This window comes from Lontra canadensis, unplaced genomic scaffold, assembly GCF_010015895.1.
Source record: "Lontra canadensis isolate GAN:19392208 unplaced genomic scaffold, GSC_riverotter_1.0 scaffold41, whole genome shotgun sequence".
Classification (NCBI taxonomy): domain Eukaryota; kingdom Metazoa; phylum Chordata; class Mammalia; order Carnivora; family Mustelidae; genus Lontra; species Lontra canadensis.
In genome coordinates, this window is record NW_022631035.1 from 4,857,742 (window position 1) to 4,883,534 (window position 25,793).

The window sequence follows — 25,793 nt, forward strand, 5'->3', positions numbered from 1 at the left end:
ATCCCGATTTTTCAACATCATGGGAAGCTGGAAGGCGGTGGAGAGGATTTCTAATCTCACATGGTAGCTGGAGCTCATGTAGAACTGCTCCCGCTGGCTCACTCAGTAACGCCATAGCAAATACAATAAAGACTGCAGATCTGGAACTAAGCTTAGAAGAAAGAAAAGTGGTAGCAAGAAACCAGAATCAACAAGGAAATTTAAAACCAGAGCGGTTGGGGCATCTCTGGGGGCCGTTCATTGGCCCTTAAAACAGACCGTCACAATCATCGAGGTTTGGATTTTAATGATCGTGTATAGAATTGAAATAGAAATCCCCTCAAAGGGCTGTTCCCTGGTAGGAGGAATAAAAGGAATTCAAGATCTCCCCTGTGGGACTGAGAAGTTCATTCGTTCATTCATTCATTCATTTTTAATTTTTCAAAGTTTTATTTCTTTAATTGCTATATGCATTGTGGGGCTCGAATTCATGACCCCCGACTTCAAGAGTCACATGCTCTTCAACCAAGCCAGCCGGGAGCCCAGCAAGAAGGTTTAGCATCGCCTCACACTCTGAGGTGTTGGGGGAGGTCTCCCATGAGGAGTTGAAACATCCAGGTTTGAATTCTGTGTGTATAATTCCCGTGTCTGAGGAGCCCCCGTGCTCGCACGGGCCTGTCACTAGACTGTTGATGCTGTTGGAGCTCCTTGCAGAAGGAGGAGGAAAACTTGAGCTGAGTGACCGTTCATCCTGCCACCTCCGCAGGTGATGAGCTCATGCCAGGAACCTACTAAATATACAGAAATTATAAGCAGGGGTCAGCTGCCACAACAACAGGATTTCCAACATTTTAAAACTCCAGGTAACAGGAGACGTTACGATACAGATGTTTAAAGTGCGTGAAGGGCTGAAGGAAAGCATAAGAGAATACATTTAAAAGGGCTTTTTTTTTTTAAAGAACCCCCAAAACCTCCAGAATGAAAAATCGTAATTGAGTTTAAAACCCAGTGGAAGTAGACACACCCCGAGAGAGATTCACGTGAACTGGGAAAGCGATCTGAAGAAATGAAGTGAATTTCAGCTGAGAGACAGGAAGAGGGCAGCGCACAAGGAAGAGAAGTAACCAGTGGGAGCACAGGAAGAGACCTGTGTCTAATGGGAGTTCCTCTGGGGAAAAAGAGCATCTGAAAAGCAGTTTGGAGGGAAAAATACAGATTACTCCCAGGGCTCAACAGTGAGGTCCAGCAGAGGTCTAAAAGTAGCAGCTTAGAGGCCAGACCGGAATGAAATAACCTCTTTAGCTTGCTAAGGAAAATACGTTGTTAACTTAGTTTTCAGTAACCCCCTTTTATTCAATAGTGCAAACCAAATAAAGGCGTTTTCACAGAAAGAAAAAAATGGAGTTTATTCCCTAGCAGACCTTTGCTGTGCTTCAGGAAGAGGGAAACTAAACCCAGGAGAGCGGAGGGGGACAAAAAAGAAAGGTGTGGGGCACCTGGGTGGCTCAGTGGGTTAAAGCCTCTGCCTTGAGCTCAGGTCATGATCTCAGGGTCCTGGGATCAAGCCCCGTATGGGGCTCCCTGCTTAGCAGGGAGCCTGCTTCCTCTTCTCTCCTGCCTGCCTTTCTGCTTACTTGTGATCTGTCAAATAAATAAAATCTTTAAAAAAAAAAAAAAAAAAGGTGTACCAGGACATCATCGGGGGAATGCGTGGGTGGATCTAAATAAGCGTGAACTTGGGAAACAGCATTAATGAACACATCCTGAAATCTTTGACCTGTTCGGAAAGAGTAGGAGGGGTGCTCTGAGTCAAGTAGAGGTATTAAGATATTAAGGGTAACCATTAAAAAAGTAGAAATAGGCCTGCAAGCTTTCAAACCAATAGAGGCAAAATACTCAGAATTATAAAAACTAGGTCATTCCTCTAGAAAAAAGTCAGCAAAGAAAAAATACGGTAGGTAGAAGGCCCTAAAGGTAATAGAAATAAATCCACATGGTCACCGTGAGTATAAACAGAGTAAACATGTCAGTTAGGACAGGTGGGAGGACAGTAGAGCGAAGCCCTCAACTTTCTGAGGGCATTCTGAGTCGAGGCAGGTTACCCAGCAAGGAGTTTTTTTTTTCAGTCAAAAGAGGACTGGGGGGGAAAAAGTGCTTCCCGTGGACCCTTTCTCCAGAAGCTGGTGGGAGGTGTGCTTCCCCCAAACAAGGGGTTTTTCTGCGATCTGGGAAACGAGATCCCTTGTTTCCTTGCTGCAAAGGGAAGTCCGTGTTGGCGAGGCAGGGTGGAACTCCGCAGGAGGACGGTTTCCAAGAGAGGCGAAAGCCAGAAAACACCTGACAGATTCCTTGAGCGTGTTTGGAGAAGTTAGGGATAGGTTTTTGGCAGAATCACCCACAGACGCGCGGGTTGTGTGTGTTGGCAGAGTGCGCCTTGGGTCCGCTCTGCTCTGTGCCCTCTGCTGGCGTGTCTGTGTGGTTTCTGTCAGAGCAGCGGAACCGTCCACGGACAGGGCTCGGGGTCTGGGGCTGTCGGAGGGGGTGGGGAACGGTCTGTAGGTAAGGTCTGCCGTTAACGAGGTAGGAGTTAGAGACGCAGGCGTACTGTTCATAGATGTGGCCAAATATTCTTCCCGTTGAAGTAGAAAGTGGTTGCCTCGGGCACACTGTTGGAACAGTAAAAACTGCTCTTCTGTGTTACGCCTTTGGTACGCTGCTGTTGTTGCTTTTAGGAATTTACTGGTTTAAACCAACACTGTTCAGTAGCAATACAGTACAAGCCAGGGCGCCTGGGGGGCGCTTGATTTCCGCTCCCAGGGCTCAACAGTGAGGTCCAGCACTTGATTTCCGCTCAGGTCATGATCTCAGCGTCGTGAGATCGAGTCCCACATCCGGCTCTGTGTTGGGCGTGGAGCCTGCTTGGGACTCTCTCCCCCTCCCTCTGCTCCTTCCCCCTTCTCTAAAAAAAAGGAGGACGAGAAATACAGTATAAGCCTACATTTGTCATTTGAGATTGTTTTCAGTGGCCACATCAGAAAAAGCAGAAAAGGAGCAAGTGTAATTAATCTCGATGTTTTGTTGAAGCTCGTGTAGATCCAGGATGTCATCTCCGCACGAACAGGATGGAACCTACTCCCCAGGGGGTTTGCGTTCCTCGTACTCTGTCTCTGACTCCGGTCTGTGCCCTAGCACACCTTCTCCCATGCTGTGTCCCGTGTCAGGTGCTCCGTCGCCAGAGGTGGCCAGTGGCTTGCCCGTGGGACAGTGCAGGTCTGACCCAGGAACGGTGCGGGACCCCATCCGGGGGGTAGCTCCTGAGCCCGGGGTCCGTCTTCGGCACGACCATCCCCTCCTTCAGTTTCTCCACAGACATTTGGAGTCGTCATGCGTCGTGGAAGCTCTAGACTCGAAGACAGAAACAGTCCTGGGCTTCTCTTGCCTGTCCTAGAATGTATTTCCCTCTTTCCTCATAGATCCTGTTTCTAGGGCCGCTCTGAATCTTAAAATTCTGTACGTTCCGTGAGCATAATACTCAAAACTGGGCTTAAAATGTTGTTGACGGGCTGCAGGCCTCCGTGCGGCGAGGCCGTCTCGCCCTTCCAGGGGCTCCTCTTTTCCTGTGGCTCCGGCCTGTTGAGCGCGAGTGCTGCTTCTCAGGTCGTGGCCACCTGTGTCGTGGTTCTTCCAGTGCAGACACCCGTCAGGCCAGTCGCGGTAGACCAGAAGGCCGCTGGTGTTGGGGGTGGGGAGCTGAGCCACTGGGCCAGGCTCATGAGTACGGGGAGGGAGCCCTTCAGCACTGCCCACCACCAAGAGAAGGCGGCGGGGGTCCCAGGAAATGGACTCAGGCTTGCTGTTTGGGAAGCCCAACCTTCCAGAACTAGCGGGGTTTCCGAGCAGAGCCTCCGTTGTGCGGGGCTCTGGGCTCTCGTCCCTTCGCACAGGCTGTGCTGCGGGCGGGCTGCCCCAGTGGCTCCCCTCTCGGGCCTGAATCTTGAGATTCTCCCTCCACCACTGCTCCTTGGGTGGACCCTGTCATCCCCGTGGGCGTTCCTGGCGCCGTGCTGGGGGTGCGGTGGGGAGCCCCGCCTGCCCTCGTGGGGTTCCCGTTCTGCCGAGGCGGACGTATGGTGGCAGATGCAGGGACTGGCGAGTGCCGTGGAGAGCGGGGCCGGGGGTGTGGACAGCGTAGGGAGCGAGCAGGAGCCCGTCCGGACGGCGGCCAGAGGAGGCCGTTCTGAGTAGGTGGCGTCCGAGCAGAGACGAGTGCAGCCGTCTGGGTTAACATGAACGCCGCGATCGTTGCCCGTGGCAGCTTCGAGGGCCCCCAGCCTGGCACTTGTCACGGTGTAACTGCTTGTGGCGCTACCTGTGCTCCCCGCGCTTCTCCTGGCTCTGCCCGTGCCGAGTCTCTCCTGCTTCCCGGTGTTCCACCGGCACCAGACCCCGCGTCCAGCAGCCCCGTAGCGGCTCGGTTGTCTGCATAAGTGGCTGAGGGGACAGGTGATCCTGTCGGTCATCGGGAGCCGGACTTCTCCACAGCGCAGGCTCTGGCCCTCCCCGCCCCCCCCACCCCTGCGAGAGGAGAGACAGGACTGGAGCTTCGGCCCGAGGAAAGTGGGTCAACATGAGACGCCCCCATCGCACCTCTCCCTGTGTAGCTCGCCAACAGCTTCTGTACGCTGTCTGCTGTTTGGGGACAACTCAGACTCCTAACCACTGAAATAAACTAAGGAATGGCTGGGAAAGCCCGGGCAGGGGGCGCGAGAGGGAAATCGTTTTTGATTACTTACTACCTGCCACCCGTGTCCTGTGCCTCCCGTGGCTTACTCCACATGGGACCTTAGAGCCACTGCCACAGGCCTGCCTCTGCCCTCACGTGGCTTCGTTGGCCGGTGCAGGGCCGTAGCCGGGCCCTTCGATGCCTTCGTCTACCTGTTCCTGTCTTCCTCCACTTAGAACTGGTGGTCCTTGAGAAGGTCTGGGTACAGCCTGCTAGAGAGCAAAGGATTCTTCTGAGGCCAGCCTGGCCTTGCCTTCTGGTTCTTCTTCAGACTCCCCGTCCCTCAAGCAGCCTGTTGGCCAGCTGCCAGGACCCGGGGACTGAGGGAAACAGGCAGCCCAGGTAGGGGAGTAGGAGAGATGAGATGTTTGTTCCATAGAAGCTGTAACGCATACCCGGGAAGGTCTCTAGCCCATGCAGACCCTTGGGCATGGCAGCGGGGCACTTGTAGCTGTGACTCTTCCTGTTTCCCGGTAGAGGGTCGAAGGGCGTGTTAGAAAGACGTCTACAGTTCCAGCAGGTGTTTCCCCCTGGCGCCTTCTTCCAGTGCGGGCTGGTGAGTCCTTCCCCCTCTCCCAGCCATGCCAATTGACGATGAATTCTGCCCAGAACCCAGCTGCTAAGTATTTGTGCTCAGAGGCAGGCTACCTGCTTCTCTCCTAATTCTGCTAACATGGGGAGCTGAGGAAAGGAAGGCTCAGTTGTCGTGGTTGGCACTGCCTTGACGAGGCCATGTCTGCTGACTCCCAGCAGCGGGGTCTGCCTGTCTGTGGGGCCGTCTGTGGCCGTGGCATCGACGGTGTGCATCAGTTCGGACGGCGGTCCATAGTTCAGGACCATCGCTACCGATGCAAGAGCCAGCTTGCTTTCCCGCCCAGGGTCCTGTGTGTCTTCCTCCTTGGCTCGCTGTGCCTTTACGAAGCTCCTGCTTTCCTGGGTGCATGGGGATGTTTGTAACACCCCACCCCAGTGTGTCTCAGAAAGTTGTCGTTTTAGAATTGAGGAAAGCGGAGAGCCATCAGTGTTTGGCGCAGTCCTTCTGGGAAGGACTGAGAAGCCTGCCTGCCCCTCCTGCCAGCTTACCTGCTGTGGGGTGGTTCGGCTGTGTGTCTGGGGAGAGAGACGGGTGGGGAAGGGGGAGTCCGTGTGGTCTTCTGGGCTCTGCACTCACAGGGACGATAAAAAACAAAACTCCGTGGGAAGATCGGCCACCCTGAGCCCCACCCGCTCCACCCCTACTTCGTGAGAACCTGGCCCCTCAGCGAAAAAGCAGCCTTGGATCAGGGCCCTGATGTGTTATTTTTACCGCCTCTCCTACTGTATTTGCATTTTTTAAAATAGCAGTGCTGAGTGGATCCCTTTCAGTCGGAGTCTGCTTCAGAAGGTGGGATGCATTTTGCAGAGTGTGGCTGTTCTCGGTGTTCGGGAGCGTGGCCCGAAGGGGATGCAGGTGTCGTGGGTGGAGGTAAAGGTGGATGTCACAGGCCGCTGTGGAAGTGAGGTGTCGGCTCTTTGCTGACTGCAGATTACATCATCTTGAGGATGACGTCATGTTCCTGTGGGCTCGCAGAAGGGAAGGCGAAGCAAGGGAGCAGGGGCACCTGTAAGCTGAGGTCCTGGTGGCCGTCTTGGAGGATTTGCACGGGACAGTGACACGCCCTTCACGCCAGGGCCGTTCTTTCTCAGATTTGGGGCTCTTACATGTGGACAGAGCCACGTTTTCTGTACCAGCTCGTGCCATCCGGAAGTGTGGCCTAAAAATCTGGTTATCTTGGCTGCCTTCCTGCCTGAAAGTCTTTTAAGGAGGCAAAACTGTGTCCCCCAGGTGTCCGAGGGCGCGTTGGCAGAATCTGCTTTCACCGCCGTCATAGCCGCTGGCCTGGGTCAGGTCCCTTGTGTCTGGTCCATGGGGATCTCATGCTAATCGCTGTCACAGAGCCTAGGGCTTTGTTCTTGGCATCTGTCTGGTAACCGGCCTGGACCACCTGAGCAGAGGTCGCTCACGCTTTCATGACCTGGTAACTGAGTCTGTTCAAGGCCTGAACCACGGGTGTGTAGGGGAAAGCCAGGGGGAGGAGCCGCCCCCAGGCAGAACTCGCTTTGTTAATTGTTTTAATCTCCTCGTTCTTGCATCCTCAGATTTATATGTTTCAAATACTGTTTTAATTAAAAACAAACGTCCTAAGTCGTTGGGGTTCTGTTTTGTCGTAGGAGAAAGGGAAACTTACTGGTTGGAGCAGATCTGTTTCAACCACTGATTATCAGACTTACCAAGGGAATGTTAAGTACATTTCTGGCTTCACTCAGAGATTTATCCAGTAGGTTTTGGGTTTAAAAAAAAGAAAAATTTAAGTTGTGTGTGTGTGTGTGTGTGTGTGTGTGTGTGTGTGTTTATTTGGATGAGGGGAGAGGCAGAGGGAAAGGACAGAATCCCAAGCAGTCTCCATGCCCAGCACGGCCCAGCTCAGTGCTCCAGCTCACATCCCCAAGATCGTGACCTGAGCCAAAATCAAGAATTGGACGCTTAACCGACTAAGCCCCCCAGGGCGCCCTAGAGTCTGTTTTACAGAGCACTGAGGAGTTACCTCCCTTAGAACTTAGTCCTCCTCCCACAAGACCTGCTGAGGCCACCTCTGTCTTTGCTCATAATCTTTTGCTATTTCAACACAGCTAAATTAAAAAATCTAGACTTCTTCCACTATTTTTATGGGGCCATTTGTTGGTTTCCACCAGTGGCCCTTCAAAGACCAGCACGGTGGAGTGCAGTCAACCAGAACACCACCTTGCACCTGCTGATGGTAAGGCCCGGCATCTATAAGTGGGTGTCCTGTAGTGCAAATAAATTGTGATCTCTTGCTCTCAGGGACCACATCCTCCTTCCAGTCTGTGATGATATGAATTCTAGCTGAGAGGTCCTTCCTCCATGAAACCTAGAGGGGTCCAGAGGAGGGAAGGAAGTTTCATGCCTAGTTGTACAGAAAAGATCACTGGGAGGCCTAGGTTCTGTGTGCTGGTGTCTGCCCGCTAGTTACCCTTCCCTGACCCCCCAGGGACACCCTGGAACAGCGTGGGGTGGGGAGGCTCTTCTGTCCGGGGGGTGGGACAGCTCTGTGACTGTCCCTGCACATTTCCTGAAGTGGGGTGAGGCCCTTCCCCCTGAGGCGGCAGTGGGCAGTGAGTGAGATCTGTGAAGCACCTAGACACGCCTCCCCTCCCCCCACCCCCCACCCCCGCCGTGCCCTGTCCCCGCCCCCCCCAACACCCGGTCCCCAGGCCTGAGATGACCTGCCTGCTGGACCCGTGTGCTCGGTCCCAGCTGTTTTCCTGCTGCGCGCTGTAGCCTGCGAGGCACAACGTGGCGGTGTTAGCGCGGTGCCTGCGGACCCAGCTGAGAGCACGCCGTCCCACACTCTGATTCACGCTCGGTGGGATCTCTTCATCGCCGTGGGTGGGTGTGTCCACACGCATTAAAAGGCGGGGAGAATTTTGACCATGGGAACAGGAACATGGTTATTCGCATACTGTAAGATTTCCTGTCGGTTTTCTTGAAATAGCTCCCCTGGCGTACCTAAGATCCCTTCGATTTATAAAAGATTTTTTAGTAATGGCATCTAAATCAAGATGCACCCTTATGGTAATTTTTGTCTCGTTTCAGTCTTGGTAAACACCATGTGATTGCTTTTTCCAGCTGAGCCATAAGTTTCTCAGAGGAGAAACTGTCAGGAGCCTGATTCTGGCTGTGCCCTGGTGCGCCCGGCACGGGCTTCCTCAGACACCGGGTGGACTGGGGACATCTTTCCGTTCAGCCTGCCTCCTCGGGGATCCGGGGGGATGCACACTCCAGACAGGCCACCCGTGTGGCCCCTCGGTGGTGGTGGCCGGGCCCCTGGAGATGGCGCCGGGGACGCTGTCACCAGACCTTGTCCAGCCCAGGGCTGCCTTCCCGGTGAGGCGTCTCAGGCCCAGGGAGACAAGAGCGTGTCCTCAGGGCATGGGCTGGGGCACGCTCCCTCGCTGTGACAGTAAGGTGGCTCTGCAATTCTCCTGTCCGTTCACGCGCATTTGCAGTCCCAGCCCGGTGAACCATCGCATCCCGACCCGAGTTGCTGTGGGTGAGCTCTGGGTAATTGGTATCAGAGGGGTGGGCAGTCAGTGTTCTTCCGATTAACGACCAAACCCCAGGAGCCCTTCCGTCTGTGCCACAGTTGCCAGGCCATTGGTGCCCAGGGGATGTGCAGTAAGTAGCCCAGGATGTGTTTTCGTGTCATCTGCCTTGAGATGGTGACCTTGAGCAGGTGTTGGAGAAACAAGCGGGGCTGCTCTGAACTCAGGGAGGTTGTGTTTCTCCCGCGTGGGGTTCCTTGTAGTTGAGGGTGGGCCTGGCCTGCAGCTAAAGGACTCAGAGACCGTCCCTTTGAGCTACTTCTCCCTTGTTGCGTTTTCAGAGGACACTTAGAATAGCCAGGGTTGGAGTCTTTTCGGAATGACCTCCTAGGGACTGGACGGGGACAGAGCCCTCCCTTCCTCTATCCTGATAACCTCTCTGTTAAGACCCTCTGTTACGTACCAGGGACCGTGCAGATGGGCAACCCGAGACCGGAGACTTTGTTTCCGTATGGATTCCCAGGCTGCAGGGCTGGGGTGGGGCCTGAGAGTCTGCATTGCAGGGAGCTCTGGGAAGATGGTGGGGCTGCCGTCAGGCCACCCTGTGAGCGTGGGCACGGCTCTCATCGCTCCAGGGCTGTGCCCACGGGCCATGCCGTGGGCTGTGTGTGCCCAGTGAGGAAGGACAAGCTAGCAGAACCAGACCTGTGGAGTGATAGGGCCAGGGTGGCCTTGGGCAGCTCCGCCACCTCTGAGAGCCCCCGGTCCCCTGTGTGGAGTGAGAGCACAGGTAGTGGGGCCCCGGCGGAGGCTGCGAGGTGTGGAGGGGGCAGAGCACGGCGGCTCCTCCCCGTCCCGTGCGAGCACCGTGAAGGTCTGTCATGGCTCCCTGAGCTCGCCTGACGCCAGGGCATGGAAGGGAAGGTTGAAGGTCTAGAAGGCGGTGAGGCCCTGCGTCCTCTCTGCGCCTGGACAGTTGGCGGGCTGCCTGCTTCCTCCCAGGCATGCCTGGCAGCCCCAGGACGGTGGCCTGGCCCCGAGAACAGAGCGCAAGTCATGTTTACTGTTTACTTTTCTACCTTCTAGTCATACTTCTTGAGGAGGGAGCTTTCCTCCTACAGCTTCCCATTTGTACCCTCCCTTTCAATCCAGGAGGCGCCAGGCTGTTTTGTCTTTTTGAGTCAGGTCGAAAAGCCTGGGGCCAAGACGAGGGGGACAGTGCCCTTCTCCAGGCCGCTCTGGCCGCTGAATGCACAAACCACCTCTCGAACATCGCGGCATCTGCAGAGACCCAGTTCTGCTGCCCGGGAGCCAGCTGACCTGCCGCCAGCCGCAGCACCCCGGGCCTGCCCCCTCACTTAGCCTCAGTGGGACTCCGGCCCCTTGTTCTGTTCCCTGGGGCAGGCTGTGCCCCCAGGATGTCCCAGCAAGGGGCAGGCTGCGCCCCCAGGATGTCCCAGCAAGGGGCAGGCTGCAGCTGCGTTTTCCAGGCACTGATGCGGTCATGCTGTGTTGCCCAGCCCCACCGCAGCTTCTGGCCTAGGATGTATGATCAGAGAGGGGGGTCGCTGGGGACCGTGCTGCCCCTGGGCCGGAGAGTACAGAGGCCTGGCCAGTGTTCACTGAAGCCGAGGAGGTGGTGGACATCGCTTGCCCTTAGTTCCTGTGCAGCCTGGCCCTTCCCACCCTCCCCCATCGACCATCCAGAAGCAGGAACTTTTGTCTCCCCACCCAGCTAAGCAGTACACATACTTGTGTATAAATGTTTTCACGTATTTTCATTTTGTCCCCCCACTTAAATGTATATTCCTTAAATACAAGGCACATTCCTACAGATTTTTTATTCTTGTTTTCATTTGAATCTATAGGAAACACTAAAAAATTATGGAATTAATTGAGACCTGAGTCTGTGGTTTTAGCAGAACTTCTGGTGAATGGTTTCTGTAGCACATGATTGACAGAATTTTCTAGTTCAGGGCATTGACCTTTGTCTTTCTTCCATACTGCCCAGACATTTCCAGCTGTCCTCTCTCCTCCCCAGGCATGTGAGGCTCTCTGGTCATTTGTGTTTTGCTGGTAAAACCTTCTATGCTCAGGTGGGCAGCTCGCTGATTGTTGTCAGGCGTTGTCAGGGGCTGGCCACATGACAGTCAACTGCTCTGAGAAAGTCCTTACCCGGGCATACACAATGAATCCCCGACCAGTCATACCCCCTGACCCAGTGTGAACTGGGAACTCAGGCTTAAGAAGGAGCCAGAAGAGGAGCCTGGCTTTACCTACAGTGCCACTTCCTGCCCCCTCCAGCTTTCCTGTTCTGGAAGCCCCCACACTGACATCTGGAAATGATGTGGAAAGAGTCCAAGGTGGCCCACCCCCACGGTGTCTATGTGTGAACATATAGATCCTGGGATTTTTGTCTGTTTGCTAATATTTGGCTCCAGACCTACTTTTGATGGGAAGAGGAGTTTCTCTCCCCTTGATGTAGCTGGCCAAAACCCTAGCCTGAGAACTGGCCGAGCTGGTCACGGGGACTGGGCAGAGAGGAAGGTGGGGTGGGACTCTCAGACTTCTCGAAAGTGAGCGGCCGTAGAATGTACGTTTTACATCATGACCGAGGACACGCGCGTCAGCTGGATGCAGCTGGAAAGGTTTTCTCTGAACGGTACCATGCCACTTTGTCAAGTCATAGATACTTCCCTTTCTCCCCCTCCCCGGTAGTGGCCATGAACCCCTAAATTGATTTCATAACCCACTAATGAGTCACAGTCACAGTTTGAAAGACACTGCTCGAGGGAGCGTTCCATTCTAGGACTTCCAAAGCTTCTCCAGAATTCCTCACTGCCGGCATATTTCAGGCGGACCTGAGTAGCCTCTCTGCCCACCCGGTTGCATTGGCACTGGAGGGGAAAGGGTTAAGGTCTCTGTACCAGGTCCGTGTAAATTCTTTAAAGGCAGTGTGTGCTCCTTGTTTTGTATTTGCATGTTCCTCGCTAGCCCTCAACCTGCAGGAAGCGCTAGAGAAATTAATTGACCTCAATTCTAGGTTTCATCGAAGTTCGTATGCAGTGGTTTCCTCTCTCCTCATCCCCACGCACGGAGCCGGGCTGCGGGGCTTCTCAGCCGAAGGAGCTCCTGTATATGCAGCCAGACCCCCGCCTTCTTCTTCTTCTTTTTTTTTTTTTTTTTAAGATTTTATTTATTTATTTAACAGATCACAAGTAAGCAGGGAGGCAGGCAGAGATGGGGGGCGAAGCAGGCTCCCCGCTGAGCAGAGATCCCGATGCAGGGTTTGATCCCAGGACCCTGAGATCATGACCAGAGCTAAAGGCAGAGGCTTAACCCACTGAGCCCCCCAGGTGCCCCAGACCCCCACCTTCTACTGCAGGGCTGCCGGGCTGCCCCTCCCAGTGCGGCGCTCACCACGGACCCACGGGCAGCACAGAAGAGTCTGTGACCTCCGCTGAAGGGACGTGGGTCTGGTTAGGAGGCCCCGGGGTCCCCAATACAAGTGGAAGCACCATTGACCTGTTTCACCGTTCTCCGGCTTGCCCTGGACTCAGAGCCCACTCAGGCTGTCCAGTGGGCGGGAGGGACGGTCTCGTGCAGCTTGCTCCTACCCCGTGGACATAGTCAGCCCTCGGAAATTTCCAGTGCTGGTCTGATCTCATACTCCTTTCAGGACTCTGTTCTCGGGGTCCTGGCCTAGGTAAACAGCCTCCTTCCTCCGTGTGTCTGTGGGGCCACTTTCCCCCTCCCCAGGCCAAGCAGCAGGGCGGCTGGTTTTTCTTCTCCCGAGAAAGATCTGGTCTCCTCTCCTCGCTGAGCACTGTGAGGCTTCGGAGAGGTCTCCCCGAGGCCTCTCAGGCCTGGCTCAGTCCGGCCAAGTTTAGTAAAGCCTCACTCTGAATACAAAGCCAAACCGGGGCCGCTCTAGGCTGTCCCCAGTTTTCCACTCACTCACCAGGGGTGCAGGGTAGGGCCAGCCCTCAGCTGGCCTTACGACAGCGGAGACTTCATGACGTCCCCCTGGGTGCTCGGCACGATGAGCCTTTTGAGGTTTTGAGTTTGAAGCTGTTCCCGGTTGTAAGTTGAGGGTGTGGCGTTGAGAACATCACTAACTCTCAGGAACGACCTGCTTGGTTTTTCGCCAGTGGGACGGAAGGAGAACACGGACATCTCCCGTCTGGCCTTCCCCGGAGTCCCCCGGGCGATGGCAGTGGTCGGGGCGTGCATTCTAGCCTTGACACAAAGGCTTAGGCACCATTAGCCCCCTCTTTGCCTTTTGTTGGGGACTTCTGCCCCTTCCCCTCTCACACGGAGCCCAGTGCTGGTGCCACTGACCAGGAATGAAGTCAGCTTTTCTCCGCAGAGGGGGTGCTTGGCCTCCGCTGAGGAGGCCAACCCGTAGGGCCTCCCCAGGCCTATGAACGTGATGTTCAGATCCATTTGAAAAGTGCTTCTTGTATCCGCTTCCTCTCATTTTCAACCTATCGATCAGCCTCAGCTGCATTTTTCTATTCATGGAATGTCTCTGCACAGCGAATTTGGGTTCCTCTAGGTCAGCGAGCAGCGGTGTTACGAGGGGCGGCCTGGACCAAGGGTTGCAGGACCTGCTCTTGTTCCTGCTGTGTTGTCAGTGCTGGGCCTTGAGATGGTGGCTGAGGGGAGCAGCGTGCACCTGGGGTGAGGGCAGGGAGAGGGGAGTGGCCCTCCTGGTCCTCCTGGAGCTGGCCTGGGGGTGCAGTGGAACCGCCCGGCCCCGCTGCCAGGTCGCCTTTTCCCTGTGCCTTTATTGCTTCCCAACGGTGTGAGGCGCCTCATGAGCTCTGCCTTCCGAACACGTCTAGGGTGATCCTTTTCCCCGCCACTCTGGTCCTCGCACCACCATTCTGGGGGCAGCCTCAGGGCTTTTGGCCTCAAGGCTGCTGATGTTTTGGGCTGGATGGTTCTTTGTCGTGGCACCAGGGGCAGGGTGGGGGGCCGTCCTGTGCCCTGTTGGAGGCTTAGCGGCATCCATACCTGCCACCTCCCAGAAACCCCCTTCCCCAGTGGCTGACAGCCACAAACGTGTCCAGACATTCCAAATGCTGTCTGGGAGGCAAGGTTGCCCGCCCCAAGAACCGCCGGGCTCATTGGTCTCCCTACCCCTCCCTACAGCGTGTTCACCCAACAGCCAGAGGATCTTTTTAATACCCTTGTCCTGCGTGCTCTCTACTCTGAGCCTGCCAGGGGCTTCCATCTCCATGAGGATGGAACCTCAAGTCCTTCCTGCCCTCCGTTCCAGCCTCACCTCTGCTGCCCTCCTCGCTGGCACCAGCCTCACCTCTGCTGCCCTCCTCTCCGGTCGTCCAGCACGCCAGGCACACGGGTCTTTAAGACAGCCCTCTCTCTGCTTGGAAAGCTCACTCCCCTCTTGTACCCAGATCTCTGGTCAGATGTCACCTTGGAGTGGCCTTTCCTCACCAGCTGTGTAAAATAGCTCACCCTTGCTTCCTCCCGTTCTGTCTCTCACCCCGGCCCTCACGTTGCCTTGTTTTTCTCAATGGCACTTACCACCACCTGACCTGTGCGTGTGTGTGTCCCGCACGTGTGTGTGTGTGTGTGTGTGTGTGTGTGCATACGTGCGTCGTGTGCGTCCCCTCTGCCGCACTAGAACGCAAGCTTTATGAGGGCAGGCACACAGGAGGTGCCAGTCATCATTGTTCAGAGGAGTCACCTCCTCCAGAGCTGTGCCAGCGCCCCTGTCCCTGGGGGCAGAGGTGTTGTCTGACACTTGCTTCCAGAACAGGCAGGAGCAGCAAAGGATGTCCTGCAGTTTTATCCCCAAATTGTCTGAGGTAACCCATGCCCCCATTGAAGATTTTATTTATTTGTTTGACAGAGAGAGACACGGCGAGAGAGGGGACGCATGCGAGGGGAGTGGAGGAGGGAGAAGCAGGCTCCCCGCTGAGCAGGGAGCCCGATGCGGGACTCGATCCCAGGACGCTGAGATCATGACCTGAGCCGAAGACAGGAGCTTAGGGACTAAGCCCCCCAGGCACCCCCACGCATGCCCCCTTTAAAAGCCAGCCATGGTTTCTTCGCACTGAGAGACACGGGAACGCTTTGTTTTGGTATCTTGTTTGTTTCTATTCAGAATCCTTGGACAGCTACACTCTGCCTCCAGAAATGTTGATGGTCACCGCCTCAGAGGTGGTTCATTGTTGTAGAGCCAGTAATGACCCCTGAAACCTACCCATCCGCCACCTCAGATCCCACCCTGGTAACCGTTTTTTTTGTTTTCGTTTGTTTTGTTTTGTTTTTTAACTGCCATCGGGGTGCACGTAACAGAAACACATGGCTTTGAAGTCATTCACTTCGTTTATTTTATTTATTTTTTAATTATTTTTATTAACATGTAATGTATTATTAGCCCCAGGGGTACAGGTCTGTGGATCGTCAGGTTTACACACTTCACAGCACTCACCATAGCATATACCCTCCGCCAGTGTCCATCACCCAGCCATCCCATCCCTACCCCACCTCCCCCCAGCAACCCTCAGTTTGTTTTGTGAGATTTAGAGTCTCTTATGGTTTGTCTCCCTCCCGATCCCATCTTGTTTCATTTTTTCCTTCCCTATCCCCCCATCCCCCTCCCTGCCCTGCCTCTCAAATTCCTCATATCAGAGAGATATGATAATTGTCTTTCTCTGATTGACTTATTTCGCTCAGCATAATACCCTCTAGTTCCATTCACTTCATTATAAATGGCAGGATTTGGGGGTTTTGATGGCTGCATAGTATTCCATTGTATATATATTCCACATCTTCCTTATCCATTCATCTGTTGATGGACATCTGGGCTCTTTCCATAGGTTGGCTATTGTGCACATTGCTGCTGTAAACATTCGGGTGCACATGTCCCTTCGGATCACTATGTTTGTATCTTTAGGGTAAATACTCAGTAGTGTGATTGCTGGGTTGTAGGGTAGCTCTATTTTCAACATTTTTTTTTTTTGAAGATTTTATATATTTATTTATTTGACAGAGAGAAGGAGAGAGATCACAAGTAGGCACAGAGGCAGGTAGAGAGAGAGGGAAGCAGGCTCCCCGCTGAGCAGAGAGCCCGATGTGGGGCTTGATCCCAGGACCCTGAGATCATGACCTGAGCTGAAGGCAGAGGCTTAACCTCCTGAGCCACCCAGGTGCCCCTGTTTTCAACTTTTAAAGGAACCTCCACACTGCTTTCCAGAGTGGTTGCACCAGCTTGCATTCCCACCAACAGTGCAGGAGGGTTCCCCTTTCTCCGCATCCTCGCCAGCATCTGTCGTTTCCTGACGTGTTAATTTTAGCCATTCTGACTGGTGTGAGGTGGGATCTCATTGTGGTTTTCATTTGTATTTCCCTGATGCCCAGTGACGTGGAGCACTTTTTCATGTGTCTGTTGGCCATCTGGATGTCTTCTTTGCAGAAATGTCTGTTCATGTCTTCTGCCCATTTCTTGATTGCACTATCTGTTCGTTGGGTGTTGAGTTAGATAAGTTCTTTAAAGATTTTGGATACCAGCCCTCCATCTGATATATCATTTGCGAATACCTTCTTCCATTCTGTCAGTTGTCTTTTGGTTTTGTTGACTGTTTCCTTTGCTGTGCGAAAGCTTCCGAACTTGATGAAGTCCTAATAGTTCATGTTTGCCCTTGCTTCCCTTGCCTTTGGTGATGGGACGCACATGGCTTTGTATGCGGACTAGGCGAGCTCCAGAGTATGGCGTGCTCCGCAAGCAGGCACAGCGCCCTCTAGGGGTAGCCTCCAGCCTCTGACACCTGCCGTCTGGGTGCCTGATGTCTTCCTCTTCAGCCCCAGAAAGGAATAGGGCGTTGAATGGCTTTATAATCAGGAGAAGAGTCACTGTTTGTTACAGGAATTCCCGCCAGGAATAGGTTTTACTCTGCTCTTATCTCTGCAGCTTGGAGATGGATGAGCTTGTCGTGTGGTTAAGAGAATGGCTTCTGCAGCCAGTCAGAGTTAAGTCAAGGTCCACATGTGGAGCTATGTGACCAAAGTTCCTCATTTTCTCTCCATGTCAGTTCACTCATCTGTAAAATGGGGATGACAGTAATAGTATGTACTTCACAGCACTATGGATAAAACACACCAAGTGCAAGTAGACTGCTTGAGACATAGTAAGCACCAGATGCTGTAGGCAGAGGACACCGAGCTCCCAAGCCCCCAGGAGCACAGCGGTGCCCTCCGAGTGGGGACATGGGGAGCCTTTGTGATATGGTAGCACATGGTGGGAGCAAGGAGAGGAAGGGGGCGTTTGGAAGGAACTGTGCAGTGGAGAGGCACACAGATGGGAGAGGACTGGCTTGTTTGAATGAAGGTAGTGCCCTGTGTGGGTGGGACATAGGGAGTTGGGAAGGAAAGTGTTGAAAGAGAAGGGAGAGCCTTGCACGTTGTCCAGAGCCCTTCTAGACGCTCTTGTCATTTTCTGGAATTCCCAGGGGAATTCGTCAGAAGAATGGCCACCGCGCACGCCCCTCTTTCCTCCTTGTTGCTTCACTCTGCTCCTCTCTCATCACTGTCAGGGCTTTGGAGAAATGTCCCTCCTTGTCACAGAAGGTTGTTAGAAGAGCCTGGAGACCAGGCCTCACCCTGGAGTGGACTTTGGCAAAAGGCCAGGTACAGGTGCAGAGGGCCACGTCCGGAGGACGGTGTTTGCTAACCAGGCCCCCTCACCCTGCCTCTGGCCTTGTGGTGATGCCAGCCTTCACTCCTGCCTTGTTCCTGCACCAGCCTCCAAGCGGGAGGGAGCCTCAGTTTCCCCTGTGCACTCAGGAGCAGTGTCCCATGGCCAGGGTGCCGTGAGGCTGGGCAGTGTGCTGTCTGTTCAGGATCCGTGCCTGTGCCGCTCCCTTCCCTGCAGCTCTGCCAGGGACCCACGCAGACCCCCAGGTGGGGACACGATCTACAGGCTCAACTTGGGGGCTTTTCTCAGGGATGCCTGAGCAGACGAGGCAGCCTGTGCCTGAGGCCACAGCTCCCAGCGAGGATGGCACCCCCATGCCCTGCACAGCAGTCCTTCTCCCACTGGATTTCCTGGCACTGCAACTTTGGTTTCTATGACAACTTGGAAAGACTTGCAATTGTGGCTTTTTAAAGTCTAAACTGGGAGCAGAGGTTTGAGGTAGGTTGGGATAATACCATGAAAATACCAGGTCCCAGACCAGAGCTATGGGCACAGAGGGTCACGGGACAGGAAGTTCTTTGAGTCAGAAAGGTGGCACCATCACCCCAGCAGAGCCTTAGCAGAGTTCCGTGTGCCCCCGCCCCCGACTCCTGGGAGCTTTGCGCAGAATGCAGACGAGCCTGAACTCAGAGGGTCTCCCCGCCTGTGGCTTGGGGGCCAGTGGCGTCAGGAGGAGTGGTCACATGTGGCATTTGCTGAGCGCTTACTGTGTGCCCGGTGCCCCGGGCCCATCTGTGCTTTCGTTGCCTTGTTAAGCCCTGACCCGCCGTGAGATGGCTGCCCCCACCCCACTCTGCACAGGTGGGTGCAAGTGATCTGCCTGAGGTTTTGGAGTGGGCGCATCTCCGTGTCTGGCTCAGGGACCCTGGAGTTTAACACCTGGGCTTGCTCTTGTCTGGCTCGTGGGCTGTATTCCCACGTAGGAAAAACCTCTATCACCTGTTGATGGTGGAGCCCATTGCTTCCCCCGTTACTTTTTGTTTTGTTTTTTTTTTGTTTTTTAAGTTTTATTTAAGTCGCCTCTACACCCAGCATGGGGCTTGAGCTCATGACCCCGAGACCCCGAGACCAAGAGTCCCACACTCTTCTGACTGAGCCCACCAGGCGCCCCTCCCTTTTAGTTTTTGAAAGTTCTATCCTGATAGCAGGGTTGTCTTAGCCATCATCCCCACAGTTTTGGGGACCTTGAGCCAGGGTCTTCTTTTTAATGTCTCCATTCTCGTTCCATGGCGGTCACCTTTCCATACCCCAGGCCTTGGAGTGGGGGCCGTGATCTTAGAGGTCTTGGGTTGGGCGTTGTTTGAGAGAACAGCTCTTGCTTCCCTGTGGTTTGGGGTGTTGGAGGTGCCAGTCCCGAGAAGATGGGCAGTCGCAGAGCCTCACCCACGGCTCCATGGAGAACTCTGGAGCAGCGCCCGGGTTAGTGGAGCCAGTAAGGGAGACACGCTGGCCTGGGAGGGCCGTCTTCCGCCTGCGCCGTTGGAGGGTGCCCCTGGGCCTGGCAGAGGGAGGGGAGGGCTCTTGAGGCCCAGCTGTCCTCGGAGGCCGCTGCTACGGGGTGTTTGCAGCTGGAGGGGGTCAGGTGCTCGCCATGCACGTGGCCGGGCTTCGGAGCCTGCCGTCCTGAGTTAGCCCAGGCCCGCGGGCCTCCGCAGCGCACGAGATACGGATGGGGCTGTGGCTGGCCAGAGGATAGCCCAGATTAGAAGGTCGTGTCGGGTGATAGCACGCCTCGGGGTGACCTGCTCAGCCCCGTGTCACACTTGCCCTCCGCCCCCTCTGCTCAGCGCTCAGCAGCAGGGGCCGGGCAGGCGCTTGGAGAAAGGAGAAAAAGGATTTCACTCCTAGCAGAGTGCTTTGCCTTTTGAGGGGCTGCTGAACCCTTCATGAGAGCGAGGCCCTTCTGCCACCTGCCGCTTCGCACCGCTTCTCCGTACGGTCGCAGTGACCGTCCGTCACCATCGTGCTTGCCTCTGCGGTAGGCGGGGGGAGGTGGCGTCTGAGGGTCGGCCTCTGGGGCTGGGTACGATCAGAGCGGGCTGTGGCACGTGCCAAAGCCGCCCCCGGGATCTGTGTGGCCAGCTGGACGCATGTGAACATGTGGGTGAGAAGTTGGGAGAAGGATGCAGCTTCTGCGGACGTCAGAGGCCATTGTGTCACACTGTGCTCTCCTCCTCAGCTGAAGCTCGAGGACCGCTCCGTGGTGCCCCGGGACGTGGTCCGGCATATGCGATCCACCGTGAGTCTTGGTGCGGGGGTGGCCTGGGAATGGTCTGGGCTGGGTCTGCCCTGGTGGCGGGGACCGTGCACTTCCTCGTGCCTAGATGCCTTCTCCTCCCCAGGACAGTCAGTGCGGCACCGTGATCGACGTCAGTATCGACTGTGCAGTCAAGCTGATTGGCACCAACTGCATCATCTACCCTGTCAACAGCAAGGACCTCCAGCACATCTGGGTGAGAGTCCCCCCCTGACAGCCCCCCTCCCGCGGCCCCCGCAACCCTGCCGCACCCACCCGGCACTCAGGCAGGGGGCAGCCCGCTTGTGTGTGCCTGGTGCAGTGCCTCGGGCTGCTGGGGCGTGAGGTCAGGCACATCCCTGTGCCTCCAGCGTGGCCGGCTGCTGTTGGTCTCATTACCTCGCTTCCTCTCCTCTCTGTTGCTTCCTTTTTGAAAAACAAATTTCTTCATTCATTTCTTTTTTAAGTGATTTCAGACTCAGGAGAAGCTGTGAGTTCCTGTGCTCCCTGAGTCCTCGGGCTCCTTGGCTGTGAGCCTTTCCCTCCATTTGCCCCATCATGACCTTCCTTCTCCCGTCCCCACGTTTCCTTCTCGCTGCCTGCTCTTCTCTCTGAAGCCTTGGGAAGCCGGCTACGGATAGAATGCCCCGTGGCCCCGGCCCCCAGTTTAGGAAGTCAGCACTGGGGCGCGGCTATCCCGTCCCCAGACTCCGTGCAGCTGTCCCCCGCCCCCCGTACCCTTTCTCCCCCTCTGACCCAGGATTCCATTCAGGAGCACATGCTGCTTGTAGCTGTCAGCTCTTGATTCCTCATCTGGAACCACTCCCCAGTCTCGCTTTGTCCACCTTCTGGCACCTTACGCTGGCCAACCCTGAGCGCGGAGCTCTGTGCCGTCGCCTCCTGACCAGTATCAGGCACCTGTATCCTCGGCAGGGCCGCCCAGTGACCCCTGAGCTCTGCCTGGCCCCACGTGTCCAGTGGCCACAGCCGGGGAGGGGGTTTTGACTCTGATCCTAGCCGTGTCTGCCGCACCTCCCCACGAAGTCCCCTCTCACGCCTTTGGGAGTGATTCTGCTTTGTGGCGAGGTGCTCTGAGATGGCGGCAATAACCTGTCGCTTGTGAAACCCCAGTCTGCTGGCCCTGGCCTCTGTGAGCCTCCCCTGCCCCCGCCTCTGACGGCCTCTGACAGTCTCTGGAGGGGCTGTATGAAGCCCGTGTTCTTCCTCATGTGGAGAAGTCGGCATTCTGTGCAGAACGGCTGTGCCTTCAGCCTCATTTGTGGATTTATTCATTTGTTTTTACATCTGGGTGGACTCAGATTCCTGTTTTGTCCAATCGGTTGTAATTCGTGACTACCACTGTTTGTTTTGTTGCTTAAATTATCCCAGATTGGGCCAGTAAGAGCCCCTTCGAGCTGACATTGGTGTCCTTTATACCCTATCTCTCTTTTTTTTTCTTTCCTTTTTAAGCACTTTCTGACTTTCTACCTTTCCTGATCCACCTCTGGATCACTTGTCCAAAGAGCCTTGGTTCCTTTCAGAGGAGAATGGTATTCTGGTATTGTCTCATTGCCACGAGTCAGCTGCCCACCGAGGCCTCCTCCACCCTGGGAAGGGGAGCTGGGCTGTGGCCCAGAACTCCAGGTGGGGAGCCAGCCCCTTAGGCCATGGCCGACTGGCCCAGGTGGGAAGCCCTCTGGATCCCTCCTCCCGTGTCTCAGGGTACAGAGAGGGACAGGTGTGCTGCACACCAGTGCCACCTGCCACCTCTCACGCCCTGTTCCCTCCATCTGCAGCCTTTCATGTATGGGGACTACATCGCCTATGACTGCTGGTTGGGGAAGGTCTATGACTTAAAGAACCAGATCATTCTGAAGCTATCCAACGGTGCCAGGTACGCAGCTCACCACATGGGGCCGCGCTGGGCAGGGGCCGCCCGGGGACAAGGAGCCAAGTGTGTTTTCTCTCGGGGCCCATGAGGACATGTGCTGCAAGCGCTTGGGGAGCGCTTGGGGCCTGACCATGGACTGGTCTCCTGTTGCCCTGGCCTCATTTAGAGTGTCTGCTAGGGGCTGATGCTTTATTTTAGACACTCTTTAATGGTAGCGAGCTCTCCCTTATGGGTTAGGGTCTGGTTTGTTTTGAGGGAGTTACGTGTACAAGTGTGGGGGCCGAGCTGTGGATAGGGGTAAATCACGCCATCGCAGGGCCTGCCAGCATATCAGTGCCTCCGGGTAACTCCTTGTGATGCTGGTCAGCACCGCTGTGTGTCCTGCGGCCATGCCTCCCCTGGGGCTCTGTCATTGTGCCCCATGAACCGAACCCCTGTTCGCCATTTCAGGTGCTCCATGAACACAGAAGATGGTGCCAAGCTCTACGATGTCTGCCCCCACGTCAGCGACTCTGTACGTGTGCCCCGCCCATGCAGGCTTCTTGGGGGGCAGGCTTAGGGGGACGGGCTTGGGGGGCAGCCCCCTGGGCTGCACGGGAAGGAGGACTGCTTAGCAGCCAGCTTGGAGGTAGCCCAGGCTAAGCAGGTGCTGCCTCTGGGCCGAGTGGTTTCCGACAAAAGGGGTGTGTGCACACCAGAATGTCCAGAAGTCTGGGTGTGGGCAGGAGGCGTTGGAACTTTTCTTTGCGTTTTGTTAACTCGAGCTCATTCTTTAAAAAAACATCTACGGTAGTAGAGTCTGTACACTTGTTACACTGGGATATTCTAGAACAGTCATGTGTGACCTTGCTTTATAATTAAGTATGGTAGTGTGGGGGTTACAAGAGCAAACAGGTTTGGGGACTGCTGCCTTCGAGAGTCCTCGAAGTGTCACCCGACCGACAACGTGGACATGGCCTTGAGAGTGTGTTACAATGAGTCAGATGTGCCTTCTCATAAGCTTGCCGGCTGACTTATGTGCACTTTGGTTTGAGAGCTGCTGCTCTGGAGCCCAAGGGTCTGTTCCAGCTTGGGGAGGGGGAGAGCGTGCAGGGGTGAGGCAAGGGAAGGGGTGGATGTGGAGAGCTCCGGCCCTCGAGGAGGTCCCACTTACAAGGACTTTTCCTCTGGCCCCAAACCCTGCAGGGTCTCTTCTTTGATGACTCCTACGGCTTCTACCCGGGCCAGGTGCTCATTGGCCCTGCCAAGATCTTCTCCAGCGTCCAGTGGCTGTCGGGGGTCAAGCCTGTGCTCAGCACCAAGAGCAAATTCCGAGTGGTGGTGGAAGAGGTAGGGGCTGGGGTGGGGCCACCTTCTCAGCCTCCGTGCCCCAGAGCTGAGCTGCAGCCCGCTCCCTCCTTGTCTGCTCCGAGGGCTGAGCCCTACTCCTTAGCCCTTTGATCGGAAGGGCTCTAAGTAGAGGGAAGCCAGGGTGTGCCCATGGGGTGACTGCTGGGCACGTGACCCCCAGCTGGCGGACCTCTCCAGAGCAAGGTGGCGAGTGGCAGATCTGCTGGGCCCTGACGTGGTGGAGGTCCCTGGGGTGAGGCTGTGGTGGTTACCAGTGGAGCCTGCTCTGGGGGTGTCCTGCTTGGGGCGCTGTACTCTGAAGACCCGCTTCCTGCTCTGGAGGTCAGGTGGGCTCTGGGCAGCTGCTTGACTGAGAGCTGTTCAGCTGCTGGCTAAGGCCCTTTCCCACCCACCGTCCCCAGGTGCAGGTTGTAGAGCTGAAAGTCACATGGATTACCAAGAGTTTCTGTCCAGGGGGCACGGACAGCGTCAGCCCCCCGCCCTCTGTCATTACTCAGGAAAACCTAGGCAGGTGAGTGGCCCCAGCGTGCCCACTCCAGCAACCCCAGTGGCATGCCCGAGCAGGTCTCTGGGCCAGAGTCGTAGGGGAGTCGAGGTTGAGGGTGGTGTGTGGGGCGCTGACCTCAGCCGTGGCCCAGTCCCCACTTCTCTCTCTCCCAGGGTGAAGCGTCTCGGATGCTTTGACCATGCTCAGCGGCAGCTGGGGGAGCGCTGTCTGTATGTCTTCCCAGCCAAGGTAGAGCCGGCCAAGATTGCCTGTGAATGTCCAGAAAAACACTGCGCCCAGGGGGAGGGCTCTATGGCCAAGAAGGTATGTCCTTGGGGTTGGGCTCGGTGGGCATTTGAGGAACTGGCCTTGAGCTATTTCCACAGCCAGGAAGGACAGTCTGTGCTTTAGGCCTTGGGGGGCAGCCCTGATCACCCTTGCAGGCCACCTAGGTGTGTATAGCTGCCCCCCCCCGCCCCGAGCCGCCTGGGTGTCCCCCATGCCCGGGGTGGGGCCGTGCCGGCCCTGCGGCTCCACAGCGCTCGTCCTCCCTGCTCTGCCCTCCCAGGTGAAGCGCCTGTTGAAGAAGCAGGTCGTGAGGATCATGTCCTGCCCCCCGGACGCGCAGTGCCCCAGAGACCATTCCATGGAGGACCCAGGAAAGAAAGGAGGGGCCAGAGCCAAGAGCGAAGCAGGGTCCATCAGCCCCGAGGAGACGCCCGATGGGTCCGCCAGCCCGGTGGAGGTGCAGGACGACGGCTCGGAGGAGGCGCCGGATGCCGGTGAGCCGCTGGCCCCCTTCCTGCTGAAGGGGGGCGGGGACGACAGGCTGCACTCGGCAGAGCAGGACGCGGATGATGAGGCTGCTGACGACACGGACGACACCAGCTCGGTGACCTCCTCGGCCAGCTCCACCACCTCCTCCCAGAGCGGCAGCGGCACGAGCAGGAAGAAGAGCATCCCCTTGTCGATCAAGAACTTAAAGCGAAAACACAAGCGGAAGAAGAATAAAATCACTCGTGACTTCAAGCCAGGGGACAGGTAAACCCGGAGGGCACCCTCTCCTGGCCGAGGGTCCAGCCTGAGGCCGTCCCTTTGGCACCTCTACGCACACACGTGCACGCGCGCGCGCGCACACACACACACACACACACACACACGGGCTGCGAGCCCTCAGCAGGCCTGGGTGGAAAGGAGACATCTGGGAGTGGGGGTGGCAGGTAGCGTAGTGGCCCTGGCCCGGAGTCTGGCCTCTGGGACCACGTTGGCTGAGCTCTCCCAAGAGAGACCTTTCTCAGAGGAGGGGGCGGGCACGGGAGGTGTAGGTGAGCACCTAGGGACCTGTTCGTCTTCCTCCCTGCCTGTTGCGTGTGGCCCGGCTGGCTGGTGCGCCGCGCCCGCAGGGTGGCCGTGGAGGTGGTGACCACCATGACCTCGGCAGACGTCATGTGGCAGGACGGCTCCGTCGAGTGCAACATCCGCTCCAACGACCTCTTTCCTGTGCACCACCTGGACAACAACGAGTTCTGCCCCGGAGACTTCGTGGTGGATAAACGAGGTAGTGCCGGCTCTAGAGGGCCACCTGGCCAAGGGCCTGGGCCGGGCTTAGGAAGGAAGGGCTGGAGGTCTCAGGGGCAGGGAGGAGACTCTCTCAGAAGGTGACTCACCTTTTCAAGGACAGGGACAGCCTTTTCCGGCCTCCCCCAGCCTAGCCAGGGAGCAACGGGGCTCTGTGCCCTGCCGTGGTTGGGAGCTCAGGGGTGGTAGGTGGCACCACTGCAGCTCCTGAGACGTTCTCTGTTCGGGTTCCCCAGTCCAGAGCTGTCCGGACCCCGCCGTCTACGGTGTGGTGCAGTCTGGGGACCACGTGGGCCGTACCTGCATGGTGAAGTGGTTCAAGCTGCGGCCAAGTGGGGATGACGTGGAGGTGAGTGTGTGCAGCTCCCCTGCTGCTTCGGGGTGCGCTGGGTGTGCGGCCCCTGCGCTCGTGACAACCCATCCTGTCCTCCAGCTGATCGGAGAAGAGGAGGACGTGAGCGTCTACGACATTGCCGACCACCCTGACTTCCGGTTCCGCACCACCGACATCGTCATCCGCATTGGCAATACCGAGGACGGAGCTCCTCACAAGGAGGATGAGGTAGGGCTTCCCGCCAGTTCGGGGTGGGAAGTTTGGAGTTGGGGGGGGCTGTCTCTCTACATCCCGTCCAGCATCTGCAGTCCCTGGAGGTGCCA

The 25,793-nt window shown here is 56.2% G+C and overlaps 1 protein-coding gene across 2 annotated transcripts in view; it reads left to right on the forward strand.

Moving 5' to 3' along the window:
- UBE2O (ubiquitin conjugating enzyme E2 O) overlaps positions 1-25,793 on the forward strand; it is a 56,034-nt gene that overhangs the window by 23,647 nt on the left and 6,594 nt on the right. Inside the window, exons 2-12 of one of the 2 annotated variants that reach the window (XM_032870542.1) lie at positions 19,774-19,833; positions 19,937-20,047; positions 21,627-21,724; positions 22,172-22,235; positions 22,907-23,050; positions 23,473-23,582; positions 23,732-23,807; positions 24,127-24,599; positions 24,962-25,116; positions 25,373-25,485; positions 25,570-25,698. In XM_032870542.1, the coding sequence (XP_032726433.1) occupies positions 19,774-19,833; positions 19,937-20,047; positions 21,627-21,724; positions 22,172-22,235; positions 22,907-23,050; positions 23,473-23,582; positions 23,732-23,807; positions 24,127-24,599; positions 24,962-25,116; positions 25,373-25,485; positions 25,570-25,698 (1,533 nt within the window). Of the gene's footprint in view, positions 1-19,773; positions 19,834-19,936; positions 20,048-21,626; positions 21,725-22,171; positions 22,236-22,906; positions 23,051-23,472; positions 23,583-23,731; positions 23,883-24,126; positions 24,600-24,961; positions 25,117-25,372; positions 25,486-25,569; positions 25,699-25,793 lie in introns of both variants that reach the window. The other variant, XM_032870541.1, reaches the window with a different exon arrangement.